At 49.0% G+C, this 27,704-nt stretch overlaps 1 protein-coding gene across 1 annotated transcript in view; it reads right to left on the bottom strand.

Annotated features, from left to right (window-relative positions):
* Positions 1-8,701: 8,701 nt before the first annotated feature.
* The window catches only part of JAG1 (jagged canonical Notch ligand 1), a 35,384-nt gene continuing 16,381 nt past the window's right edge, over positions 8,702-27,704 (bottom strand). The window contains exons 5-26 of the mRNA XM_014827330.3: positions 26,975-27,035; positions 22,983-23,113; positions 22,593-22,712; positions 22,064-22,177; positions 20,718-20,831; positions 20,008-20,121; positions 19,541-19,587; positions 19,031-19,204; positions 18,455-18,605; positions 17,604-17,768; positions 17,043-17,156; positions 16,384-16,497; positions 16,167-16,280; positions 15,909-16,025; positions 15,388-15,415; positions 14,843-14,928; positions 13,579-13,692; positions 12,841-12,950; positions 12,516-12,749; positions 12,177-12,308; positions 11,835-11,985; positions 8,702-10,978 (exon numbers count right to left, since the gene is read on the bottom strand). Coding sequence (XP_014682816.1) covers positions 10,521-10,978; positions 11,835-11,985; positions 12,177-12,308; positions 12,516-12,749; positions 12,841-12,950; positions 13,579-13,692; positions 14,843-14,928; positions 15,388-15,415; positions 15,909-16,025; positions 16,167-16,280; positions 16,384-16,497; positions 17,043-17,156; positions 17,604-17,768; positions 18,455-18,605; positions 19,031-19,204; positions 19,541-19,587; positions 20,008-20,121; positions 20,718-20,831; positions 22,064-22,177; positions 22,593-22,712; positions 22,983-23,113; positions 26,975-27,035 — 2,963 coding nt within the window. The 3' untranslated portion in view covers positions 8,702-10,520. The remainder of the gene's footprint in view (positions 10,979-11,834; positions 11,986-12,176; positions 12,309-12,515; positions 12,750-12,840; positions 12,951-13,578; positions 13,693-14,842; positions 14,929-15,387; positions 15,416-15,908; positions 16,026-16,166; positions 16,281-16,383; positions 16,498-17,042; positions 17,157-17,603; positions 17,769-18,454; positions 18,606-19,030; positions 19,205-19,540; positions 19,588-20,007; positions 20,122-20,717; positions 20,832-22,063; positions 22,178-22,592; positions 22,713-22,982; positions 23,114-26,974; positions 27,036-27,704) is intronic.

The following is a 27,704-nucleotide window of genomic DNA, read 5'->3' as shown; positions in this document are numbered from 1 at the left end:
ACAAAGAGATGTTTTTTTTCTCCTCGAGGCCCCTGGACATCAGTAATGCTGCTTTAGACCCCACACGTCAGAGCACAGCTTCATCTTCGCCAGCACGGAGACATTGTTACCCTCAGACAGAAGATGAGTTTTTAAAGCACCTAAATAATTGTCTGGGGCTTGCCTTTGATCAATGATCATTAATACCATTAATAAGCTCTCAAAAAGTGCGTGTGAATCTCGAGTTCACATTTGGCAGGGCAGTGGAAGAATGAACGCTTTTAAAATAGTTTGGCTCAGAAAGCGCATCTGAAATAACCCTGTGGGAAAATCAGGAGAATTTCTCATCCTCCGAAGGATTACCTAGGCAGAGATGCTGACCTCGTGTTTTCAGTTCAGTTACATTTCTTCAGACCTCATCTATTACCCAGCCTGATTTATTTTCGGGGGTGAGTAGGCTGTGGGAGGGGACTCTGGTGACGGACAGTTCTCATGTTTGCCTTTTGTCTTCTCCACAGTTCCCCAAAGATCATAACATATATATATTTCTTAAAAAAAAAGACCAGCTTCTTCATGAGATTTACTGCAGCTTTTCTCTCAGAAATGAGAGCTGAAGAATTCTCTCCTCTTCAAGCTTGTAAGGCGACGAAGCCCCAGAAGGCCGGGTGTGCGCGGGGTGAGCAGAGCGCTGACCTCTGTGGGGGGAGAGGTCAGATCAGCACACAAGACTCAAAAGGGAGGAAGAAAAAGCAACTCCTCAGCGGGGAGTTTGACTTGCTTTAGGGCAGAAGAGCTTTTATAAATAAGTTCCCAGTCTCCCACGCCCTCTCGCAGGCTCTTCTGTTACTAGTCCTGTCTCTGTGCTTAGACACACACGCACCAACACACACACACACTCATGGACATAGACACAGCTCTTCACTCACTGCCTCTCATCCTTCTCTCCACCTGCCCCTCGAACTGTGGGATGGACTGGCAGACCCTTCACCGGAGGACGCAGGTGATGGATTGACTGGGAATTTTTCTAAGCCCAGTGGCTCTTAAGGCCTTTTCAGTCCCTCCTTAACATGCTCAGCTGGTGAGAAGAATGCAGAGGGCTCTTTCCCAAACCCACTGTGGGTGCCTGGGAGGATTAATATGAGCCCATCCATTCCTGTTGTCAGAGGGAGAAGGTGAAATGGTAAATTAGGGCGACCTCCAGCCTTGATGTGGCAGACTGGGCTGGGCGTTTGGGATATGTCCCAGTAGGAGGAGCCTGAAAGGACCTTCCTGTAATGATGCCAGAGTGAACTGGGGCTTGTGAAACAGCAGCACTGCTTTGATTTGTATATTCCCCTTAAAACGCTTCCCTGGTGAGCCTTTTCCCAGTGCCTTCTGCTCAGCTTGGTGACCACCCAGAGCAGCGTGGAGACTGCGTGGGCAGAGGCTGGGGCCCCTAGAAAAGCAGCCACAGGTGGCTCTCCAGTAAAAAGTGCCCCGTCAGTCTGAAAGCACTTCTGGGTGGAAGAACTCTCTGTGTTAGAGATGCAGGGGATCTGCTGTTGGGGCTCTTGTTTTGATGCTGATATTCTCCAGCTGGAAGAACCTTCTGGATCACACATAAAATCTCTATACAGGCTCAGAGTCAAGCAGACTGTCCATCTATCTGAATTTTCTACATCGAATTGGCTTTCCTTTCCCTTGAAGATAGTATTTCTCTGTACAGGTTTATCAAATTGTGTGTTCTGAGTCTCAGTTGTGGAAATGATTTTGGTGGCTGTTCCACATGTTTGTAAGGTCTAATTCCAGGTCCTGGTAATATTGTAGAAAAGCTCACTGAACTTGAGAGAAACGTGAACTTTCTGCCACCAGCTGTGCATGTCCACCTAGGCCAGCTGCCCAACATGTGAGGCAAACATAGGGAGAGGAGATGGTGGGAGAGACGACGGGGCTCTGTATTTAGAGGAAGCGGCCACTGCGCAGTGAGGACAGAGAAGAGAGAACTTCCTTGTAGGGAAAGGCTGGGGCGGGGGGCACATAACAAAGTATTTCTGAGATGTCTAATCTACTGAAAACCTCAGCAAGAAAACAGGAGTCAAAGGGGCCTGCCCTGTGGCACAGCAGTTAAGTTTGCACGTTCCGCTTCGGCAGCCCAGGATTCACTGGTTTGGATCCTGGGTGCGAACCTATGCGCCGCTTGTCGAACCATGCTGTGGCAGGCGTCCCACATATAAAGTAGAGGAAGATGGGCACGGATGTTAGCTCAGGGCCAATCTTCCTCGACAAAAAAGAGGAGGATTAGCAGCAGATGTTAGCTCAGGGATAATCTTCCTCAAAAAAAAAAGAAAACAGGAGTCAAACATCACATTTCATAAGGAGAGAAAACTGGCCCAGGAGTTTGTGTCCTGGAGTCCTCCAAGGCCAGCACCTGAGCTTACCTCATTTGGCCCTAGTTTTATAAAACCAGGGGCGAGGGAGAAGGGATATAGAAGAAATAACTATGTTATTATTATTTAGAGGCTTTGGAGAGTTATCTGTAGTGGCAGACCATGCACTATTGTAGAATTTAACTGGGCACCAAGTTTTTTGTGGTCCTGTAGTTCGTGCTTACCTTGAATGAGCTTTTCCTTTTGCTACGCAGGTAATAGGCACTGACTTGACTGGGGAGAGCTGACAATCTGTATAGTCAAAACCAAATATAGCACCTACAGGTGACATGGTCTGGTACGACTCCCTTTACGGGGCCTGTATTAGTTTGCTGTTGCTGTGTAACAAATTGCCATCAACTTAGCAGCTTAAAACAACACAAACTGACTGTCTCATTCTTTCTGACACCTTTTAGCTGGGTCCTCTGCTCTGGGTCTCATAAGGCTGGAATCAAGATGTCAGCTGGACCCTGTCCTCATCTAGAGGCTCAACCAGCAAAAGATCCACTTAGCTCCCTCAGGTTGTTGGCACAATTTTTTCCTTGCAGTTGGGAGCCTAAGGGCCCCATTGTTCTGCTGGTGGTTGAGTGGGGGGGGGGGGGGGGGTGGGGGGGGGAGAGTGGAGGTGTGGGGCAGGAAGGTGGCTCAGCTACCAGAGGCTGTTCTCAGGCCCTTGCCATGTGGCCCCTTTATGTCAATGGAGAAATCTCCCTTGTGCTGAATCTCTTTCACAGTTTTGAGCCTCTCTGCCCTCTCCTTCTGTGACCAGGCAGAGAAGACTCTCTGTTTTTAAGAGCTCCTGTGATTAGGTCAGCCCTAATTGGGTAATCTTCATATTTTAAAGCCAACTGATTTGGGACTTTATTTAGGCCTTCAAAATCCCCTCACAGCAGTACCTGGGTTAGTGTTTGATCAAATAACCAGAGGCCAGGAATCTTTGGTGGCCTTCCTGAGACCGCGTCTACCATTAGATCCAACGGCCCTTAGCTCTTCTCTGAGGGGGGCCCAGTTTGATGGTGAGAACAGACACTGTCGTCAGAATCCAGCTGGATTCCTTATCTTTTAATGGACTCTGTATTGTGTCACGGGATGCTTAGAGAAATACAGAGAAAAGCGTTCTTTCTTCTTCCTGCAGCCCTGTTCATGAATACTAACAGTGGCAAACATTTATTAGCACCATTTCACAGATAAGGAAACCGAGACGAAAAAATTTTTGAAACTTTCCCAAGTTGGTAAGTGGCAGAGCCCAGAATCCAGGTCTGTTCGACCCCAAAGCCCAGAAACTCTGCCATTGGGCCACACTTGTGTGAGCCCAATGCCGCACAATACCAATGCCAGGAATCAGGAAGGAAGAGCTGTGATTGGAATCAAGGAAGTCTGGCTCTGGACTGCATGCCTGTCACCACTGGGCCTACAGCCTGGCTTTGCGCACCGAGGAGGTGAAAGTAACAGGCGACCGGTGGGGCCCATGTTAGGCAGAGTGCTCTGAAGGGAATGTTCGGGACCTCTTCTGAGTGTTGGACCAAGAACTCACAGGAAGTGCAGAAATAAGGGGAGCTGGATGCGGGGAAAGCCAGAGGTCGTGGTGCAGGCTTGCCCCCCACCTCCCATCCCTTCCCACTCCTTTTCCTTTCCCTCTCAGGTACTCCTTTCCTTAGTTTTGTGCAAACCTGTAGCTGTTTCACATTCGTGCTCTTCTTTTCAGTTTTATGCCTTGAATTCTTTCAAAAACACTTCCAAAAGCCATCGCTGCAAAGCCAGAGCCAGCCCCCCGAGGGTGTCTGGTGGTGAATGCCCCGAACTTGGAGGGTTTACATTTCTTTCTCTAGGACAGGGTTTTTCCAAGCGGTTCAGCGTGGGTGCCTCAGCGCATAGGAAACTTTTGCATAATATGTAATTCTGGCCTACCCTGACACGACAAACAGGTTAAAGATGACTTGTGGGATCCGCTCCTAATCCCTCAGCAGTGGGCGGGGAGAGCGCGGGGGAGTAGGCTTTCTGGGGTGTTGGGTGGAGGAAGCAGAGCTGCCCACAGGCAGTTCCAGGAACTCCCAGATCTGTCTGTGCTGGCCCAGCTGCACACCGGACGTGGCGAGCTTTATCACATTCAAGCTACTTGGATTTTGGTATTTTGAGACACTCAGGTGATCTTTCCGTGATAACCTGGAAGTAGCCTGCCAGGGAAGCAGGAGTGGTCAGGGAATGTGGGATGAGGCCTGTTTATAGTTGCAGTCACCTGACACTGATTTGGACCCTCTCAACTGCGTTTCAGACAGAGAGAGCAGCACTATGCTGAAAACTCCTGTCAAGCATACGTGTGTGTCTATGTGCATGAGTGTGCATGCGTGTGCATGCGCAGGGAGAAGTAGGATGTAGTGAGGCTGTCAATTTCCTTTCTGCACCTCTTTTCCTGCAATTCATTTTATAATTCTATGAAGCAGAAACTAAAAAGGAAATCTGAAGCTGCCCAGAACAAAGGAGCCACCCACAAAGGGACAGGGCTTGTCTGCCTGTGGTTCGGAAAACACCTATTGCTCTCAGATTTATAAAGATGTCACTTTCTAGGCAAAACCTGGAGGAGGCAAAGCTCAGATCGATGAAACTGTCTTTGCAGCAGCTTCCTGTGGCCTCCCTTGAGGCTTTGTGTCCCCTTTTTAAAATTGCTGATCTCCCAACTCTTTACCTTTGAAAACCATGCCAAGGGGAGGATCCGAGCATAAACCTGCTGTCGGACCGCACAGCAAATTCCCAGAAAAGGCAGAAAACACAGCAGCGCAGAAAGCAGGGGCCTCAGGCTCTGGTCCTGGCTGTTGCTAACTCTCTGTATGACCTCGGACAAGTCCCCGAACCTCTCTAGGCCTCAGTTTCCCCTCTTGGGAAAGTCATGGGGGTTGGATCCTTTGAGCAGTAAGGTCTTCAATTGCATTAACAACCAGTGAATCTAAGATGAAGGCTTTCAACTGCACATTTCTCAGCAAGGATGAAATAAAGCAGCTTTTCAACTTCAAGTGTAAAACAGAGGGGGCCAACGCATTTGGTTGCCTGAGTAGTCATTAGGAAGCCAGCTGCAAACTTGTGTATTTCCCTCGGGGATCCTGGAGGAGCCCACTAGCCCCGCCAGGGGAGCTTCTCTTTAAAACAAAGCTGGTAGTTTCATGTTGCTGGCATCTGCTTCTGCTGTCAAGATAATTCAACCCTTGGTGCCCTGGTGTGGATATTTGCAGGGAGAGGGGATAAGATGGGGTGGGGTTGGGGCAGGCGGGCCTCCATTCGAGGTCCTTATTGGATTTAGGAGCCTTTACTCTCCAAGTTAACTTTCCCAGCTTGCATATCACAGGTTAATACCGGACCTGTGCATAATGATACATAATTTAAGACTTGTAAAAGCTGCCTAGGACTTGAAAGAAGCACATTCTAAGCCAGGAAGCTTGTGCCCGGCATGCAAGAGCAAGTAACACAGGTAGAATTTATGTCCAAAGTGAGGGAGCCACGCCCTCTTGACACGCTCTCAGAGGGTGCCATGCAGGTGTGCAGGCCCCTGTGCTGCCAGGGAGTGGTACCCGCAGCCCCGCAAGCGTCACCTGCACTTGCTCTTTTCTTTTAACAACCATTGGAAGGCAACTGTTCACAAAGGGAAATTCGTTATTTTTAATAGACCCAGAAACATCTCGTGGATTTGAAGTGGCGCAACAAGATTGCCCTAATGGTTTCTAAACTTTGTTTTTAAGACTCCTGGGGCCAGAACCCTACAGAAGTGCCTTGGGGCACCCTTCTACCTCTGATAACCAAGCTGTCTGTTGGCATTGTGGTAGACTGACATGGCCCAAGCCGGGATGTTTGGCTGCTTGTGGGGTGGAAAAAAAATGTTAAGAAAAATAATTGTTGTTTTTGCAAACTATCTATTTAAAAACAGAACCTCAGGAAGCAGAGTTCTGTTCCAATGCTTGGATGAATCAGAGCTTACAAAGTATAAATACACATTAGCAGGAGGAGGCTTCCCATAACCCATGTGCTTGTGTGTCTTCCCAGACCAGGAACCTCTGAACTCCTGTTTCTCATTCCCAGTAGAGGCAAGAGAGAGAGCCGCAGTCGAAACGGAAATGATGGAACACTGCTCAGCCCAAGTTGCAAACCTCTGTAGGCATGTAGGACTTTTTTTTTCTTTAAAGGCACCCAGTTTGTAGCCACACACTTGCTCACTTCTGGGTAGACAGGTGTAGGCCGTTTAAGAAAGGGGGAAGCCCATGCTCTGGTTCCTTTGGCTCTTTGCTACCTAAGAAATAGCACCAAAGAAGTTAACTTTGACTCCCTGACCCCCGCAGATCAGCCAATAAACATGAGGCACTTAGACCACAACTTGCTCAAGGGGCAGTGAAATTATTTTACTTAAAAATGATGTCAGGTGGCAATTTAGCAACAAACTGGCTTCCAGGCTACTTAATTCAGTTTAACAAGGAGGACAAACATTGTAATTAATGTAGGGCTTGTACTTTGGTACTTTAGTAGAGTTCTCAAATTTTACTGTACAGAAGCTGGGGAGGAGGGGAGAGCTCGTTGAAAACAGATTCCCAGGCTCCACATGTGAACCGTGGGGGCAGGCCTGGGAATCTGTCTTTAAGAGAAACCTGCTTACAAGTTACGCTTCTGGTCATCACCCAGTCTCACTGGGCTTTTAGTCAGTTAAGATCTACTCCTCTTTTCTGTTCTAATTCCGTGGTGTCTAAGTCTAGAATGCCAGGACCGAGTTTCCCATCCTAGAACAACCAGCCTTGAGTTCATTCTTTCCCGGAGTTGTATGGTATAGTCTAATGCTGGGGTTCTAGTCGGCCAAGTTTCTGGCTTGAAAATTTTCTCTTCCAGGGTCCCCTTAAAGAGGGCCCAGAACGTTCACTGGGAATGGGAAAGGTTCCGAGTCCCTTCTCTCCACGTCCCTGCCCCCGGGGTAACCAGGGCTCCTTCTACCTGGAGAAAGGGGAAAGCTGCCCTTCCGATTAAGGTCCTGGCTTTGGGCTGTGGCCACGTGAGACTGATCTCTGCCTCCCCACTACTGAGTGTCCCGACTCAAGGCTCCTGAAAAGAACACATGTGAATCTCAAGATCACTTCTCTCCTGGAATAAAGAATTGCAGAGGTTCATTAAACTTTTCTTTTTCTTGGCACAAAAGCATTTGGCAACTGCCCAAGGAATTCTGGGGTCCTGCAGAATTGAAGTTTACAAACCACTGGAGCAAAGTATTGCTTCAGGATGGCGTTTGAATTCAGCGCTCTAAACCAGACTGTGTCCTGGCTCACTGGATCTGTACCAGGACAGCCCTTCTCCCTCTCTCTGACCCCACCCTGCAGAAGCCAGCTGTCTACCAGCAGAGATTAGTGACAGAAAGTATTGCTACACTAGGGCAGGGAGATGTCATGGGAATCCAGACTCGTCGCTGTCCAGGTCCTTCGGGCTGCCTCCCCAGAGCCAAAACACACTATCACAGACTCTGACTCCCTCGATGGCCTCTGCTCATGCAGGAGGAGCGCGGGATACTTAAAGCCCACGGTCCACTCTTAAACAAGATGCCCATTAGGGAACCCAATTCCTAGCCTGGTAGAAAGAAAGCAGTTTTCCAAGAATGAAAGAAAACATCGGGCAGCTTTTCCTCCATTCGTTGCTCCAGTTGGAGTTGTACTATGAAAACTGGAGGTGGGTGGCTGGCCTGAATGCAGCTGGGGGACAGCTCGAGGGGAGGTTAAGCTTTGGCTTCCCAGCCAGAAGCAGGGAACTCCCGGCAACTCCGCGCAGGTGCTGGAAGCTGTCCAGGTGCCCATCACCACGGCGGCTCAACCCTCCCTGCAGAGGTGCCAGAGGCAAAGCTTCTCCCACCCCACCGCATGAGGCGGGGGCAGGGATGTGTTTGCCTCTGGCCCCAGCAGCCACGGAACCATAGCGTCCTGCCTTTAACAGGTGGAGACAGCCCAACTCTAGAACTTCATGGAAGCCCAGACACCTGGCACCCCACGGCTGCATGGCAAGGCCAGCTGAACACTCACTTCTTGGGAACAAGGTGATGAGTCGATGGGCCCTAACCCCAGAAGCCTGTAACTATTTCCTGTGCAGTGAGGAAACCACCCCGGAGGCGTAAACATGCTCAAAAGCCACGAGGGTGTGGTCTGTAATGATGGCAAGACATTAATATTAATCCAAGTAGCCAGAAAAAAAAAGCATTCATTCTCCCTCTTCATCCCCCAACGCCAATTCCAAGCCATTTAAAACCCTTTTAGTGTGGTGGGCATTTCCCGTGAGTGCTCACAAACAATTCACCTCCACACTACAGGCCATTAATCCAGTGGTGTTTATTCAAGCAGTATTCACACTTGCTGTTGAATAACAAGGGAATCAAGGCCCCCAAGACAGGGCTCTCACAGCTCCAGCCTCACAGCAGCCCCACCGTTTGAGAACTTCAGATGAATTTTGTGCCTGAAAAGGCTTTCAGTTCTTCGTCCGTCCATTGCCCCGTCAAGCACGGCCTATTGACCAAACCCCGATGACCAGAACAGACTCAGCGGGGTGGCAAAGGCCCAGCGCAGAGCCGGGCAGAACTACATAAGCTCAGAAGAGGCCACACTGTTCCATGTTTTCATACAAAAAATTTAATAAATATTACTTTTCAAAATTTATTGCCAGGAACAACACATCAAAGATGCATTTTTATGTTCATATAACACTAATAGAACAATACAAAGTATCTTCACGGTCTCAACGGTGAACCAACGAAATTACTGTTTTATAAGCCTTGTTGATCTTAAACTTGGGAAGAGCATTTTGATTTCCTCAAATTAAGGCAGGCAGTATACTCTATGGCAAACCTAAACAGTGATCTTACTGGACATTTTACGGTTCAAGTATTCAACTAGCTTATTAGAATACTCCCTAAATGCAGTAGATAACAAAAATCAAATCTACAAGTGGTTCCGTATTACATACGAATGGTGAAAAGAAATCAGAATTTACAAAATAAGATTGGTGTGCTTCCAACTTCACACGATTTGATATTTTCAATGATATTCAACCACTCACGTTTCGGCTGCGTTAAGTCATAGCTCACCTTGTTCCCTTAAACTGCTGGGTAGCAGATCACCTGCCTGTCTTTTCAAGTCTAAAGCAGAAAAAAAAAAAAAAAAAAAAACCTGTTCTAGACTAATTCTCAAACTGCCTCAGTCAGTCCTTAAAACGTGTTTTAAAGTGATGCTAGAGAAGGTGTTTTAAACATCTGACATCGTACAAAAGAAAGATTCCACCAGTATTCCAGGCACGGAAGCCCATCCTATTGTCTTAAAATAAACTATTTTCAAACACCTTAATTTTGGCTTACAGGCAACACGTAATAAGAAAATAAGTTCAAAAAAATAAAGCCATACACTTACAATGCTATCAAAAACCTTCAATTCTAAACACATACATATAAATAAAAAGGAATGATGTTTTAAGGCTCTTGATTATTAAGTTAATAAATCAAATATACACAGTGATTAATAAAAAAAGAATTATTTACATAACTATACAAAAATTCTACTTTTGACACATTTTTCCTCTTTAAATTCTTCATTTTACCAGCAACTGCTGACATCAAGAGTCCCCCCTCCCCCAACAACAAAATACAATAAAAAAAATAAATAATAAACTCATTTGTGATAGTTGCTGTGGTTCTGAGCTGCAAAGGCACTTTCAAATACAGAACTACTTGTACGTCATCATAAAACCAATATACAAAAACAACTCAAGAGTCAATAAATATAAATAAAACTATGATCCTAAGACCGCATCACCATCGGGACATCTGGCAGAAGTGGAGGCTCAAGGCCTGGGGGCCGGGCATTCTCCGGGGAGCCTGATCCAAGATGTGTCGGCTGTGGGAAAGGCGCACCAGTGCACTCTCGACTGGTTTTTGCATAGCTGTGAGATGCAGCACTTGACTTCCCAGCCAACCACAGAAACTACCATTGCCAGTGTAAGCCAGCTTGTCAAAACTTAAATTAACACAGGGTTCTAAGTCAACAACAGCCTCAGACTGGAATAGGACACGACAGTTGAAAGAACTACAAGCCCCGAGTGCCCTCGACTCTACCTAGCGGTGGCGGCAGCACCCACAGGCTGCTATACGATGTACTCCATGCGGTTGAGGCTCTGGGCACTCTCCAGGTCTCTGTTGTCCTGTTTGTTTGTCCAGTTTGGGTGTTTTGCCGGCGTGCCGTTGGGGGGCTTCTCCTCTCTGTCTACCAGCGTGTACGCCGGCTGTTTGGCAAACCGGGCTTTCTGCTGGTGCTTATCCATGTCGTCCTCTTCCACCTCCGAGTTGTGTGTCCTTATTTTTGACATTTTGGAGTTTTTGTTCTCGTAATCCTTGATGGGGACCGTGTTGGCCCCGTGCTTCTCGATGGGGTTTTTGATCTGGTTCAGCTGCTCCCTCACGTTGTTGGTGGTGTTGTCCTCGGAGGCTGAGCGAGCGTGGCTGCTGGGCTTCCGCCGTTTCCGCACACACCAGTAGAAGGCTGTCACCAGGCAACAGATCCAAGCCACGGTTAAGACGGAGCTCAGCAGAGGAACCAGGAAATCTGCAAGGCAGGCACCAAGCCAATGAACTCTCGGAAGAAAAGCAAAGCAGCCATCCTGGGCACAAAAGGGCAACAGTGCTTCTCCTGTCCTTCATCCCTAACAGGGGCAAAGGGAACAAGTCCCTTCTCACAACTGCATGTTGTCACTTCACAGCTTGATAACCAAGTGCTGGGACCAGGGCCCTTGGAGACCCTGACACTCTTGTTCCCAGAGAGACTAGGCAGAGCAGCAGCCCCTACAGGCTCCCCCATTCCATGTAGGGAGAGCGGCTGTGGTTCAGTCAAGGGGAGTCTGGCTACTGAGGGGGCTCATTATAGGACCCAGTTTTCAAAATTATCAGAAACCCAATCTGAGTGTGGATAGCTCAAATGCCCCATACAGTTATGTGCCCAATTTCTCACCTAACTACAACAATGACGCTCAAGATTGTCAAAAGGGGAGTCTGGATGTGCTGCAGGGCCATCAAGCTGTCTATCAAACCAGTGTCTCACAGTCCTTAGGACGGTCTGTCCCATGACACCAGAACGCCAAGGGAGGCTTTGCACTGCCAAGAACTCAAGGCTCAGCGATGCTCTGCCCCAGGGCTTGGCGAGGGATCTGGAAAGAGTGCCTGTTCTTCAGGGCTGCCTGCGAGAGCACCACTTGTTAGCAGGGGAAAAAGTCAGGGCCACCTCTGCCCATCGCCATAGGATGTTGGTGATATCAGCTGGCCTCAGTTTTCTCAACAGTTCAATGGGGGCCTCAGGAGGGAGTAACTGTCAAGGTAACTCCTCGCGCCTGGTGGTTTTATCGGACGGTGTAATGAGATCCATTCGACAGTCATCACAGAAAGCAATGTTCCCACCTGACACCTACCTGTTCTGTTCTTCAGAGGACGCCTCTGAACTCTCACTTCTGCAACCGCAGCAATAAGTGAGCTGTTCCCATCACGTTTACTGACAAGATCTATAATTTTGTCGGTGATTTCCTTGATAGGGTTTCCATCGTCCCGTATGTCTTCAGCAGACTGGAAAAGGAAGAACCATCAGTCTGGAAGGTCAGGGAACACTCCTCAGCAGCCTTTATTCAAAATTACTGACGACACACATATTGTCAAGCTCTCCTTCAATGTATTTGCTCTGTTCCGATACTGGCTAACTGAAGCCTGCTAATTACCGTACAATCAAATAATTCAGTGTCAGTGGGTCTTCTACTTACAATGGCCACGTGTATTTCATTGTTTGCAGAAGGGGAGGGCTCGCAAGCTATGTAGATTGAATATTCGGCGGAAACATTCTTCAAAATATTCAGATTCCTCAATTCACTGCAAATGTGCTCCGTGGTAAGACCCTAGAACAACAGATAAAAGCCCACACATGTAAGATTCTGGAAGAAAAAAAGACTGATGTTTCCTTGGAAATTAGGCTACATTCAAGCTGCACTTTGCTGTAAGACAGGAATTTAGGCTTAGGAGAACCAGATCCTAGCTTGTGACATCCCTGCCTCAGCACAAGCAGACACACACCACTCCAAGTTGAAAAAGAAGTTGTTCCGTACCGGTGACATCATCTCTTTGTTGAAGGTGAACGTGATATTTGCGCAGTTATCCTGGTAGTAGGGGTCAGAAGAACATTTGGTCTTCACCGGCTGGAGACTGGAAGACCGACACTCGCCCACCCCAGTGCAGGGCCGGACGAAACACTGGTCATCCAGGATAGGGATGCAGCTCTGCCCGCTGGGGCACTCACTGTGCCCTTTGTGGAGCAGGCAAGGTCGAGGGCCACACCAGACCTGGAGAGAGGGAGACAGGAGCGGGCAGCTTAGAAGAAAGGCCCACCAGCGATTCCAGAACACAGGTGACCTGCGCAGCCCCAACGCGTACCTTTGAGCAGGCAATCCTCCCGTTCAAGCACTGGCAGGCATTGCAGTCGTCGTCCCACTTGGCCCCATCTGGGATCACACTCCCCATGGTGATGCAAGGTCGTCCTGAAACTGAAAGATGGAAATGCGTGAACGGAAGGAGTTTCCTTTTCTGTGGCCGGATCTCTCAGTTCTTCACTCCCTCCCTGTTAGGAAATGGTTACACACGTGCCCTTTGCCACATGACAACACAGCTCCTCCCACAAGGGCCAAGTGTACTTCTCTCCCTCCCTGGGTGTACGGCCACGTGACCTGCTTTGGCCCATGCAACGCTAGGGAATGGGATGTGAGCAGAGTCTCTCACAGGTGAGCTTAGTCTCTTGCAAGCCTGCCATCTGCCAAAAAAAGAACGTGCCCCAGATGCAGCTGCTGGTCCAGGGACGGCGAGGAGACACACAGAATGGACCCGAGTTCAACTTGCAGCACACAGCACTCTGCCCACCCTGCATGCCCACGAGCGATACAAGTAAATGTGCCACAAGTTCTGGGATGGTTTGTTACATGGTGTAACTTCAGCAAAACCTGACTAAAAACAACACCTACCCTGTTTTTAGGGGACCCCTCAAGCTTCCCCTTCTCTAGGTTCCCACTGTATGTGCCGTTTTCTCCCTGAGCACAGGAGCCACTCACAGTCAAATGGTGACTGCTGTGCCTGCTCGCCCCACAGGACACTCGGGCAGCTAGGGCCTGGCCCACGTACCTTCCTGGCACTTGGCACCACTGTGCCCCGGGGGGCAGATGCACCTGTAGCCATTGATCTCATCCACACAGGTCGCCCCAAAGGCACAAGGTGAAGACTGGCATTCGTTGATGTCTAGGAGAAATGGAGTTCAAGTTTAGGCTCCAATGGGAGGCAGCCATGTTTTCCTAAGTTTTTACTGATATAACATGCAGAGAGAAAAGCATATGAGTTGTAAGTATGAATTTTCATCAGGTAACCAGCAGCCAAATAAAGAAACAGCTCAATACTACAAAAGCCTCCACCAGCCACTGGCCCTGAAATCACCACTAGTCTGACTTCTGACAGCTGAGAATCAGCTCAGGAGGCAGCAAATTTTAAATAAGTCCCCTTTCTTCTGATATACAATCTAGAGCAAGGGCTAGCAAAGTTCTTGAAAGGGTCAAATAGCAAATACTTTAGGATTTGCGGGCCATGTGGTCTTTGTTGACTAATCAAGTCTGTTATCATAGCATGAAAGCAGCCCTAGACAATACATGAACGAATGTGCCAATAAAACTTTATTTACAAAAACAGGCAGGCCAGATTTGGCCCCCGGGCTGAAGTCTGCCCACCCCTGATTTAGAAGCACGAAATAGATAGAACACAGCCCCATCTAGTGCTAAAGGCCAATCAGACTTGGGGATCTCAAGTACCAGCAAAATTTCAAATAATCTGGGGACAAGAAAAAATACAATTATTCTATCACCTTTTTTTTAATAAAAGAAAGGGCAGTAAAAAAATAGGAAAAAGCCTCAAAATAAAGAATCAACTTTACGCTTCCTGAAAAACTGTACTGCCTGCCCCCATTTTCTGTTTTAATCCTTTCACCAGGGCCCGATCAAGCCTTGGGAAACTACAGCCCTTGTCCCTTTCAGTGGTGTTAGCTGTCCTGCGCCAGTGTAGCTGTGGTTAATGTCCACTTGCCCATAATTTCATGTTAGTCATAGGGGAAAAGCACACTCTTTCTTTAGGGCCTCAGAGTAGATCAATCATCAAATTCTGTGGCTGGTGCTCCCTCCCCTAGGATGAAGAGGGCTGCGCCACCCGGGGAAGGACCAGCAAGTACCTGGGAGGATCCAGCCAGAGGCATCTTAGTCCCAGCTGGAGGTAGGAGATTACTCGCCTATCAGGGCTATTTAAAGGGAACCCTGGCCTTCATTGTTTTAGAGATGAAAGGTCTCAAGCTGAGGGGTGGAGTAGGGGAATAAGGCCACTGGGCAAACCAGTGAGGGGCGGTCCTTACTTATTCTGCAGTCAGGCCCAGCAAAACCAGGGGCGCACTCACACCGGTACCAGTTGTCTCCATCCACACATGTGCCACTGTTGTAACTAAGAGGAAAGGAAAGACCATGTCAGTTACGAATGTCTCGATCCCCAAGTCTGGCTGCCAGTTCATCAGAGGCTGCCACGCCAGTTACCATCAAGCAGCTCTCACACTGCCTGGGGAACTTTAAAAATACTGATGCCTGGGTCCCACCCTCAGAGAGTCTAATTTCACAGGCCTCGGCTGCAGCCCGGGCACTGGGACTGAGAAAAGCTCCCCAGGTGATTCTCCTGCACAGCCAGGGTTGAGAATCACCACTCTAAATGAAGACACAACCTGGCTAATTCAAGTGCAGTGCACGGACCAGCAGGATTGGCATCGCCTGGGAGCTTGTTAGAAAGGCAGGGTCTGCAGCCCCACCCCAGATCTCCTGAATCAGAAGCTGCATTTTAAGCAAGATCCCCCGGTGATGTGCATGCACGTTACAGCCAACAAGTGCCGGCTTAAAAGGTGGTCACACTTACCAGGGGTGAGGACTGCAGTCATTGGTATCTGCAAAGCAAAAAGACAACTTAACAGCGAGGCTTGCAAGAGGGAGAGCAGCCTTAGCCCTAAGTAAAAACACCACTTATTTCCATAACACCCAAATGATAAAGTCACAGTTAACACTAGGCAAAATGTGCTTAAGACCTCGGCTCAATTGGAACCAGGCCTGCACCACACTTTGTTCCATTCTCCGTGGGACACATGTACACAGGAAGAGGCCCTGGTAGGGGCAGGGAGGGGGTGTGAGAATGGGAGGAGGCAGGCTGCTGCTCAGTCCAGAGCTGGGAACCGAGACGCCATCTGTCTCCACTTATCTCCTCGGCGACTTTCTCATGCCCAGGTCAGGGCTGCATCCCATCAAGTCATTAGAACAGACCCAGGTGATGCAGGAGCAGAGATCAAACAGCTCTGCTTCTGGTTTCCATTGCCAGTCCCCGAGGGTGTCAGGATGTGCTCCTGTAGCCCTCGCCGAGTTCAAGGCGGGTGGGAGGACACTCACTCTGAGTACAGATGGGCCCTTCCCAGCCTTCTTTGCAGACACACGTGAAGGACTCGCCGTTGACCACACAGGTGCCCCCATTATGGCAGGGGTTGGGCAGGCAGCTACTGTTTCGGGCTACAAGACAAGAGCAGACAGGATCACTCTCCCTGAGGATTCAAAGAAAGTCTGGAGGGGCAAGAACCAGACCCCAGAAAACAGTCATGGGTGCTCAGGTGGCCACACCTACTGCAAATCCCACCTGGGGCAGAAAGTTACCTATGTTGCAGGTCGTTCCTTCCCAGCCTCCAGGGCACATGCACTTGAAAGCATCCCCTTCGTCGTAACAGGTGCCACCATTGTTGCACGTGGCCTCATCACACTGGCTGTCACCTGGAGGAGAAAGATCTCAGTGTGAGCCCCCAGCCAGCCCCACTCACAGAAGACGGAGAGGAAGGGGTCACCAGGGATGGGACCCCAGTTGGCTGCCACTTACGTGAATGGCAGGTCTTTCCTTTCCACCCATTTTTACAGTCACAGTAAAAGTCGTTGACGAGGTCACGACAGGAGCCCCCATTGTGACAGGGGTTCTGGCTGCAGTCATTAATGTCTAGAATCAAAGAGGAGACACCCAGCTGAAGACGCTTCCAGGACCATTCACAGCACTGAAGAGCCACCTTTCCAGGGCCACCGCTACTCCCTGCTTTCCGTGCCACGTTCCCAGACCAGCTGCACAATCCCAGGACTTAAACACCATCAGGCTCTTCCAGGAGTAAAGGAGCCCGACTCGGTTACTTTTAATGCCAGAAGTGAGGCCAGACAGAGGGACAGGCTTTTGTCACTCCAAGGGAAATTACAATCAAGATGGGCAGAAATTACAACCAAAACAGAAACATGATTACTTTCCTTGCAAGCAGGGATATTTATCATCCTAATTACACAGTTTGATTCTATAGCTCCTCAGCAGAAGTTTCCCCCGGCTGGCTGTCATCAACATTAACAAACGCAAACAGCACACAAGCAATGCTGTCCCAGGGCAGGAACCGCCGGTCTTGCTTTGCAATTTCCACTAAAAAGAAAGGCTTCCCCTGTGGGTTCTCCCACTACCCCCCCGGCATCCCAGAGCTGTCTGTCCCCAAAAGACCACAGACTCACTGGTTTCACAGTAGGCTCCCTCCCAGCCGTCACTACAGATGCACTTGTAGGAGTTGACACCATCAATGCAAGTGCCACCATTTTTACAGGGGTTGCTCTCACAGTCATTAATATCTGTGAAAGGAAGAAAAAAAAACTAAATAAGGGACAAGTAATGCCATAGCCAGGCACTGTTCTAGAGGCTGCCTCCTGAGAAAATGCACCCAGCACCTCAACATTCTCAACTCCATCAGGACCATTTCTCAAATTCAAAGGGCAGCTTGTCAAGCAGGGGCCTCCATTTTATTTAATGCCCTCACAGTCTAAGCTAGTTGGTGGGAGCGGGGAAGGAAGAAAGCGGGACCACCCAAACTAGTAAGATTCCAGAACATTCTAAAATAAACCCAAGGCTCAGAGGTGTCAGTGACCTCATAAATTAAACACCACTCAGTCTTAGACCCTAGATGTAATGGTAAACCTTCACTGGTCTCAGCTGAAACAATTCAAACTCAAATGTTCCCCGAGCTAGGCAGGTGTAGGGTGGGGGGCACCGTGCCCCGATTCCCCAACCAGGGGTCTTACTTTCATGGCAGTACGTTCCAGTGAAGCCTTTGTTACAGTCACAGGTGAATTTGCCTCCTGACTGACTCTTGCACTTCCCATGGGGACCGCAGACGTTCGAGGAAATATACCGCACCCCTTCAGGCGTGTCGTTGGAGGCCATGGCCACCGTGCAGCTGTCAATCACTAGAAGACACACTGGGGATCAGAGCGTGGCCACCGACCCGTAAGACATGGCGTTTCTCAGCAGAGGGCCTACAGCAGGCCTGCTCTCCTGGAGATGGGCACCCGTGGGCCAACGAGGGTAAGAAGTCAAGAAGCCACCTTGGAGGCCAAGACAGGCAAAGTGCCGTGTCACACTGTAACAAGCAAAGTTGAAACTGCGGGCAAAGATGAGGTTTTTGTTGTAGTGGTTTTTCTGTGGTTTTTTTTTTTTTTTAAAAAGGGCATTTAAACAGTATGTGTCTGTTTAAATTTAAATGAACTGAAATTAAGTACAACAGGAGTCTCCATATAGTTGCCCTTTGTCACACTCTAAATGCTCCATGGCCACACATGCGCACCTGACAGTGCAGATATGGAACATTGCTGCTGCTGCAGAAAGTTCTACTGACAGTGCTGCCCTGAGGAATTTGTCTCAGCGTTGCGAGTGTGCCCACCCCAGAACAAGAATGCTAAATGCGTTTCACATCCTCTCCCACCGGTGGGCCTGTACCGATTGTTTCCATGTGTTCTGGCTCCCCTAAGCAGTCTGGTTAGGGGTTTCAGTCTCCTCACCTGCCCTGCTTCTCAGAGGACCGAGGGGCAGTGACAAATGGGGAAAGAGGAGTGAGCCCTGGAGCCGAGCCAGGAGCCGGGCTGGGAGGGAGTACCTTCACAGGGGGTCGTGCGGCAGTGGTCTTTCAGGTGGGAGCAGTTCTTGCCTTCGTAGTCCTCGGGGCACTTGCAGAAGTAGTCGCTGGCACGGTTGTAGCACTGGGCACCGTTCTGGCAGGGATTGGGCTCGCAATAATCTATGTCCAGCTGGGAGGACCAGGAGCAGGGAAGGGGGAGGGAACAAAGTGAAAAGGGGTGATTCTAACTTCTCTGGGGCAGCAGACACTGGAGTCTGACCCCTTCATCTGCAGGAGTGAGGAGAACTCCCTGCATAAGATACAGTATGTCCTAGAGAGCATCCAGGTAGGCATTTGAAAAAACTGGGCAGAGTGGGCGAGAGCTGAGTCGGGGGAACAAAATGGACACAAAGTCAGATGGACAGACTGCTGACACTATGAGGACAATCACTCATCAATCTCCTTCCAGCAGCACTTGTCTAGCAGAGATCCCTAGTCAATGGGACGTTAACAGATTTCCCAGAGACTCCAGACACACAGTCAGGGGTGGGGGGAGGGGGGTGGAGAAGACTCTGCTGTAAAAACTTGGCCATCGGAGGTTCTAGCACGGCTCACCTGACAGAGGTTTCCAGAGAAACCAGTGGGACACAGACACTGGAATCTGTTGATTTCATTCTGACAGTGACCCCCATTCAAACAGGGGTTGCTGGCGCATTCATCGATGTCTCTCTCACAGTGATCGCCTGCATAGCCAGGTGGACAGATACAGCGATAACCATTAACCAAATCCTGGAAGGGGAGAAGGAGGGGGGAGAAACACGCTTTTTTTCCTATGAATTCCACAAACACAGAGCTTCAGCGGTTTAGCATGACTGTTGCGGTTCAGCTGATTCACCGAAATAGCCAAATGCCAAGCCTCTCAAAATGTGTGAGAGGAATTTCTACGTGCATGCCTTCAGGATGACTCCCAGGAGGCTGGGCAACGTGAGCCCCAGTGAAACTTCCAGAGACTCACTTTTCACCTGCATTTTTAAATCTCCCGGGACAGAGCTCTCCCAGGGTCACAGAAATCTCAAGATCTGTTGTCAACCATTAAGGTTTTGATTTAAGCAAAGATTTACATACCCGACAGGAGGCGTCATTCTGACACTGGCCAAGGCAGTCATTAATATCTAAAAAATAAACAAGGCATCATATTAAAGAGGCAATGTACAATGAAATTGGGCTTAATTGAAAAGCTTTGTCAGCTCAGGACAGATAAAAGCTTCAAATCAGATTTACTGTGTGCTTCCCGTGAGATAAAGTTGGGGTGGGTGGGGACCCTCCCCAATTCTTCCAGACTCAGCTCGGGAAACTTCACAGCATTGTTTTTAGCCACCTTATCAGAATATGGCTGTTTTACAGGCTAATGAGCCTGATAAAGTTTATGTTTCCATTTCTGCACTGATCACGCCCTCTCCAAAAACACTCACTCTATAAGGTTTTCCTTTTACCACTGAAGTCTCAGAACTGGAGCCGGCGGACTGACCCACGGGCAAGGGCCCTCAACACCCAAGTTTCACGAAAAGCAAAGTCGAGACAAAGTCACTCACTTATGTCACAGTTCTGACCCATCCAGCCCGGGAGGCAGTCGCAGTAGTAGCTTGCAATCAGATTCTTACAGGATTTGGCATTTACACACGGTTTGGCCTCGCATTCATTTGCATCTGAAAGAAAATGAGGATGAGCAGGGAGAAATGGAGTTTCACCCCCATCCTATCCGCCCCCCCAAAAAGTCACACTAAGTAGTTTGTTGGAAATATGAGACATTTTCATAAGCTGGCTCGATAAGAGACACTAGATTCCCTTTATTTGGAACATCTGATCCCCCTTCCCAGCCATTATCCAATGAGGAATGCTAATTGATCGCTCTCTGGCTGCCGGTTAACGGTTAACAACCAGCCCCCAACGGAACAGCCGAGAGACAGCAGGCATTTCTGTGCGAACCCCAGCGCAGCCTAGTTGCTGGGATCTAAATGTGGCAAAAAGAATGCAGACAGCTCATTCCTCATGCAATCATCCTCGTTTGGAACCTGGCTGAACACTCCTCGGACAGACGAGTGACATGGTTCAAGGAGTCCCACAACTTTCCCACAGGGCCTAAAAGAGCGAGTCCATTTGCATTCAAGGTATTTCTCCCAGGCCTGCTGGCTGGACTCTCGGTAATAAATTACTTCTTACTACGATGGTGTGCAAACACACCACTCATCTTCCTTAACAGCTCTGATTATCAAAGCCAACCTGAGTGCAGGAATTTTCTTACCTAACTGGCATGTTTTGCCAGTCCACTGGGGCGGGCACACACACTTAAATCCGTTAACCAAGTCCTGGCAGGTGCCCCCGTGGGAACAGTTATTTGGAGAGCAGTCATCAATGTCTGTTTGACAAAAAGGGGAAGGGGGTTGGCGATTTAATCTCAATCCGTATGACAATTAGATAATTTAATACCAACCCTCATATGAGGGGCCTTCACTTAAGAGCCAGACACCTGCTCTAAGTGACTGCTACGATGACGGTAAGGCCTGATTTTAGCTTTAAATCCCCCACTGCCCCAGTTCATTTAATCCCCAACCTAAGCAGGGAGGGGGAGCCAGCTGGATCCCAGCACATCAACCCTCTGGTGGCCCGGGACATCAGTGCCTACTCTTTATTTTTAAAGAAAAGTCTCACTGTGGCTCAGAGGTAGCTAAGAAGAGGTAGAGAACTAGCGTTTCTTTACTGGTGGGAAATCTTATTCTTATTTGCTCACAGTTTTCCCAAAATAACACCCACCGCTATCAGACTATAGTGACCTCTTAATTCATTTACTGCCCACTTATGAGGTGCCAGGCTCTCTGAATTCCGTCATCAAGTCTTCAGAACCCTAGGAGATGGGAATTGCCACTGTGCCGTTTAAACAGGGCATGTGGAGGTAATGATTTGAGTCCCACATGTGGTGGGCAGGGGCCACAGTGCCAGCCCAGGCAATCTGACCCCAGAACCCACATCCTTAACCATGCCACGTGCTGCTCTTGGGGTGCTGATGACAGTGGTTCTCAGGCCTGGCTGCACCTCAAAAATCCAAGAGAGCTTGTTAAAGAATATGCACTCCGCAATTTCGAGGGGAAACTGTGGGACCCAGAGGTGTGTACTGCCCAGCACCCGGGTGGTTCTGAGGTGCAGCCAAGTCTCGCAGCTGCAGTGACTATAGCCCGGGTCCCTCTTTCGGGGCCACCTGCCCCCATGACAAAACTCAGTAGTGATGACCTCCCCTGCAGGCATCTCTCCATAGCTGAGAGGAGAATCACTATGATTTGATGTGGAGGAGGCAGAGCTCCAGGGAGCCCAGGCAAAGGAAGGAGCTGTCCCGTGAGGAAGTTTCCGCAGCAGTAGACATACGCCCTAACTTAGCAGGGCAGGACGGCGGGGGTGCAGGGCCAGAATCTCGAGTGCAAAGGCCAGAATGTCAAGCCAGACCTCCCAGCAGACTGCTGGCTGCATTGCTCCCTCCAACCACGACAGTCCCATCCTTGGGACCTGACACTGTACCCAAGCCTGGGTATCTGTCCCAACCCTGGATCTCAATACAATGATTGTCTAGAAAGGACACAGGCCAAAATCCGGACTTACTTGTGGAGCACGTGGGGCCAGTCCAGCCCGGAGAGCACTCACACTCAAAGCCCAGAGAGGTCTCCTTGCAGCTGCCTCTGTTGTGGCAGGGATCAGAGAGGCAGGCGTGCTCCGCTGCAAAAACCACGGCGGCAGTCAGCAAGGGAAGCCTGCATTTTGCTCCCTATATCCCTCCCCCAACCAAATCCCACACCTGGGCCACCAGCTCCCGCTCAGTTCAAGAGAGAGAAGCAAGCGTGTGACATAAGCCTGCTGTGTCTGGGGAAGAAAGGAAATCATCCTTCTTGCTAAGCTGTCTGCAGCCGCATTCCAGGGCATCTCAGAGCTGGGGTCACTGCATCGCAAACACGCCACCTCCCACGGTAGTCAGCATCACCCAAAAACACTTCAGCAACTTAAAGGAAGTTTCCAAGACCCACAGAACTAGGAGAATATTTTCCTCTTTGTATGAGTCCTTAAGCGTATTATTGTTTAAGCTGAATGTACAGAAAAATCAAACGAAGGGATCTTGTCCTGCTGGACCACTTACCGATTTCACAGTTGGGTCCCGAATACCCCTCAGGGCAGGAACACTGGTATTTGTCAGGACCCGTGTTGCTACAAGTCCCTCCGTTGAGACACGGCTGATGAGTCCCGCAGTAATTGAGATCTGCCCAAAAGATCCCAAAAGTCACATAGAGAAGACTGTAGAGACTACTAACCCGCCACATTTCTAGCTCCAATCCTCTTTTAAAAATAAAACCGAAAAAAACCCCACAAAAACCCAAACCACAACATTAAATGCGAATGCAAACAGATTCGGAATAAAAGCCCCTGCAAATACAGAAATAGAAGTAAAACCCAAATCAGCACCATCCCACCCCAAACCTCACACTCCTCCCCAGGTCCTGGCCCACCTGGGGCCACCCCGAGGCCGTACCTTTGTCACAGAGCTGACCACCCCAGTTGGTCTCGCAGAGGCACTGCCAGGGCTCGTTACAGGTGCCGTGGACGCACCCCGGGTGCGGGATGCACTTGTCACAGTACAGGCCCTGCCAGCCATACTGACACCTGGGGACAGACAGCACACCCTTTAGTCTCTAGAGCCTCTAGGGGAATCTGCACCATTAAAACCCAAGGCCGAGAAGTCCAGGCCTTTTCTGTTTTGTTTCACTTTTGGTGTCAAGACGGCAGACTTTTAACGTTTGTCCGGGGGCTTCCGCTAAACAAACATTTTCACAGTTGGGCCGAGGTCCCCTCCCAGGCGACTCCTGACAAAAGGAGGCTGTCTGGGGAGAGGCCAATGTGGGGCTGCCCTTCACAAAGCCACTCTCTTCTCAGGCTCGCAGGAAGGGGCCGAGGGTGGGGGCGTGGAATAAATCAACCAGGCCTCGGCGGGCAGACTGCAGAGGGAAAGGCAGGGCTCTCGGTGACAAGAGCCATGTGAAAGTCTCCGCCAACAGGGCACTGTGGCGATTTCTACACGGCAGCTCAGTTTGGCTCTTTGTCTAAACAGCAAGTCACGACCCCAGTGCACAAGAATGCAACGAGACACCAAGTAGGGCAGGAAACTGCCTGGCCAGGAGGCATCATGAAATCAAACCAGGAGGGAACGGGGTCCCCTCCTCTGGCAGAGACGAGGTGGGGATCCCTGAACCGGTTTCTGCAGGGAGGGTGGAGGGAAGCAACAGCACTTGGAACCAATTCCATAGATGATTTATGACCCACTACCGGGGCGGCTTACGCTATTTTATAGTTATTTCTCATTTTGCCAAAAAAAAAAAAAGGTCAACTCAGTTTATCTAGTATTGGGGAAGACTGGGGAAGGGAGTCAAGTTTCCTTTATAAGCGCCTCATTAATCGGACTCTTTCGAGGCCAAATGGTGCCTTTGATCTCCAAACAAAAACACAAACATACCCTCCACCCGGGGTGTGGGGAGGGCAGGGTCTCAGCCACTGCCCCCACAAGTTTCAAGCCCTTGGAAACTTTAACTGTCTTCTCAAAAATCAAGCTTTAACAAATGAGAGAGGAGCTGGGAGGAGGCCTGAAGGTGGAAGGAAGGTGGGGTGAGTGAGGAACAGGGACAGCCAACTATTTCCAGAATGGGGCCTGGAAGGGCCGTGGTCAGAACCAGCCACCCCCACAAGCCGCTCAGCTGTGCCTCTGGAAAACAGGCATCCCCACGAAGGAAAGGCTTTCAGTTTCCAGAGAGCTGGAGGCAGGCTAGCAAATCCCTGTCATGGGAAAATGACAGGGATCTAGCTAATAGCTAATTACCCACGGCCGAGAATCAACTTCACCCCTGAGAATACTGACTAACCACTTCCTAACTTCTAGAAACAAGCCATCCACACCCCAGTACAAAGAACCACCAGAATGTGTGGTTTAATCAGACTGAGGATTCTGGTTTCTGTAAAACAGAACATCAGTCTAAGTGATAAGTGACTCTTTAAAGGAGTAAATAAGAACAAAATAAATCATCTGGTAGAAATTTTTTTCAAAAATGGACACTCAGATTAGTGGGAGGTGGGGGGAGAGCCATTTGGAAAAAGACTGATATTCTTAGCTTACAAGATACTAAGAGGGAACTGATTCAGAAATAGCAATATTCTGTGTTCTTTTAGTCCCTTCCAAATTAAGGATTGCCGCACCTCTTCAACTCGTCTAATGCAACAGGGAAGAGGCAGCTGAGGACCCAGCCTCACCTTTTAACGAGAGCTGGATCCCCGAGCATAAAAAAGGAACCGCAAGAGGCCACGATGACTTCAAAAGAAAACAAATAAAAATACTGACCCTAAAGGAGGCATGCACAAAGTTATCCCAGTTTAATAATATATGATTAAGGTTCTCATGAGAAACTGAAGTGACTTTCCTCATATGATGATTCATAATTAAGTTTGATGTTATTGGCAGGCTTGCAATAAAGCAAGCATGTGCACCCAGGAAAAGGAATCGGCTTGGGAACAACAAAACGAGTAAAGTTTTCTCATGTCGGGGGAAGAAAAACACAAGAGCCCTGTAATACATAATTCTAAAGACAACTTACAGGTAACTCGACATTCAACTATTTCTGGAGCAGGACGCAACCTGAACTTCCTAAGCGAGAAGCTTCTGTTTTGATTTTCTTTCAAGGCAGGCAGAAAACAGATGCGTTGGGAGACTATGCAAATGACGTGTGGGAAAGTGGCACCTTAAATAAATAAGGGCACCAGTGCGTGTCTGGGCAGGGAGTGGGAGGGGAGACTTCGAAAGAGAAAGGGCTAAATTCTGGAGACAAAGCCTGTTGTTCTGGCTGGGAGGGACCTCCCCTGCGCAGCAGGCAGCGTGTTTATTCTGATGACAGTAGCAGAAATCGCGGTTGGCCTCCGCTGATACTCATCTGTGCACGGAGCAGGCCCACAGTTGCTAAGGGCACTGCTGATCTGACTTTCTCCAGAACACCCTTAATTAGGAGGGTGAAAGTAGGTGGATCCCTGCTCAACAGTTGACAGCAATGCTGTTAAACACGACAGTCAGCTGCCACCAATGGGCTTAGTATGCGAACTCCCTCAGCCTTCCAGAAAACAAACTTATCTTTGGGAAGTGTCGGAAGAGACAATTTCAGGACAACTTGTTTTTATCGTACTTCCAGCTGCCTTGATTGCCACTCCAGCTTCCCACTCGGAGCTCAGTGCTCCCCGCTGCATGGGACGGGGGACAGACAGAGTGGCAGAGTTGTAAAGACCACAGATGATTCTCCGTAAAACAGCTGTCCTCAAAACTTACTGAGCAGCAAAATCCCGTGGCAGGCTTGTCAAAAATGCAGATTTCTAGGCCAAACCCAAGGACTGGGATTCAGTGGGTGTGAGGTGGCACCCAGAAATTGGCATTTTGTCAGTTCCCTGGTTCATTTGGGGAATTATGCTTTGAGCACTGAGGTTTGGGGGCAGTAATTCCACAAATCCGGTTCTGCCACCAACAGGATCACCACTTGGGAGCCGGTGAGAAATGCAGAGCCTTGGGCCCACCTCAGGCCTAATGAACCAGGGCCCACGTTGTAACAAGAGCCCCAGGTAACATATTTGTTTGAATGCACTGGTTCAGACTATGTTTCAGAAGCTTCTCTTGTCTCAAATCAGGGTAGGTTTGGGGCAAAAGTGACAGGCCCAAAGGACCTGTGTAGTGTCACATCCAATCCACTAATCCTTCAAATTTGGGAGGAGGGAGAGTAAACTGTGAGCCTGTGTCAAAAAGCCACAGACACCAACAATATTTCCTGAAACAAGCCTTTCCCCAATTGGGATAATGTACATTTCAAGAAGTTCCAAAAACTGTAACAGGGAAGCAGTCCGGGTAGGTCTTCGTTCGCCTTCCGCATTGTCCGGGACCATAAAAGAACAGACTTCAAAGCCCAGCAGCAGAAAGTCTACATTCATCAGGCTCAACTGACAAGATTCCAGCACAGCCATTAACCTCTCAGCACCGGCCGGCTCCCGCCTGCAAAGGGGCCGGGAGATTGTGCTAATCCATTCTAAAGAATGCTCCACTTTCCCCTATGGATGGGAAAAGTGGGGGAGGGCTGGGAGTCGGAAAACCCGGGCTGGGGAGGAGACAGGGAGCCGCAAAGAAACAAACCCACATCCCTCCATCTAGTCCATTAGCACTTTAAGGGGAAGATTATAAAAACGTGTTATCAATTTACAGAACAGTTAATACATGAAGTCACTGACTATGCCCAGAAGAGTTTCTTTTCTTCCAAGAGAGAAGTGTGCACATTCCACCGGACAGCTGGTATAATTTAATAAGCTTCGGATGTGCTTATTTCATTTTTTTTTTTAAAGCTTTCTTGTCCTCCAAAGGAGGAGGCATATTCACAATAAAGTCAGTCCCCCTCTTGCATTAAAGGAATACTAAAAACAAAAACAAAACAGAAGCACAGTTTAGTCGTTTACCTGCAGTCACCTGGGAGTTTGCAAGACCCATGCTTGGGACTACAGCCCTGTCGGCAAATAGCTGTAAAAAAAAAAACACACACAGAAGGATGTGTCAGCACACTGCCTGTTTCTTGCCCCGCCACCATCCTAAGAAGAGCCCAGGACATTAAGCCCAGAAAACCCACAATTTTAAGAGATCTCCTATCAAGTCCATTGTGAGGAGAGGAAGATGGGAGGTGCCTGATTAAAGCCAGATTTAAACTTCAAGGCCATGCTAGCAGAGCCTCAAAACATGATCCTGACGGGACAAAATGCAAGCTAGTTGGTGGAGAAGGGCATCTTCATCGAGTCTCTAAACAGCAGCTACCCTGCTCCCTTGTCAATTCCACCCTCGCCAACAGGAGAAAAGGAGATGTAAGCCTTCCCCGTGTCACCCACTCTGTCCCATGAGAGCACATTCAGATGAATCCCAGCCTCCTTAAAACCCCCCACCGAATGCCTGGTGTCTCAAAAATCCCCTGGGACCAACAAAGCCCATCAGGCCGGCTTCATCTGGCAGGTGAACCCGGTGCCCAGACCTGCTGGTACTTTTGCAAAGTGTCCTCGCAAAGCAATTCTGCTTCCTTCGTTAAAAAAAAAAAACCTGAATAGACATTAGAAAATATTCAGCCTTAGATAGTTTTTAAGTAACAGTTACTGATTTTTAAGATACTGACTACTTAAAACACTTATGAAATCTGTCTTGCAG

Source organism: Equus asinus, chromosome 15, assembly GCF_041296235.1.
Source record: "Equus asinus isolate D_3611 breed Donkey chromosome 15, EquAss-T2T_v2, whole genome shotgun sequence".
Taxonomy (NCBI): Eukaryota; Metazoa; Chordata; class Mammalia; order Perissodactyla; family Equidae; genus Equus; species Equus asinus.
The sequence above is the reverse complement of the archived record's forward strand: the minus strand, read 5'-3'. Positions and strand labels throughout refer to the sequence as shown.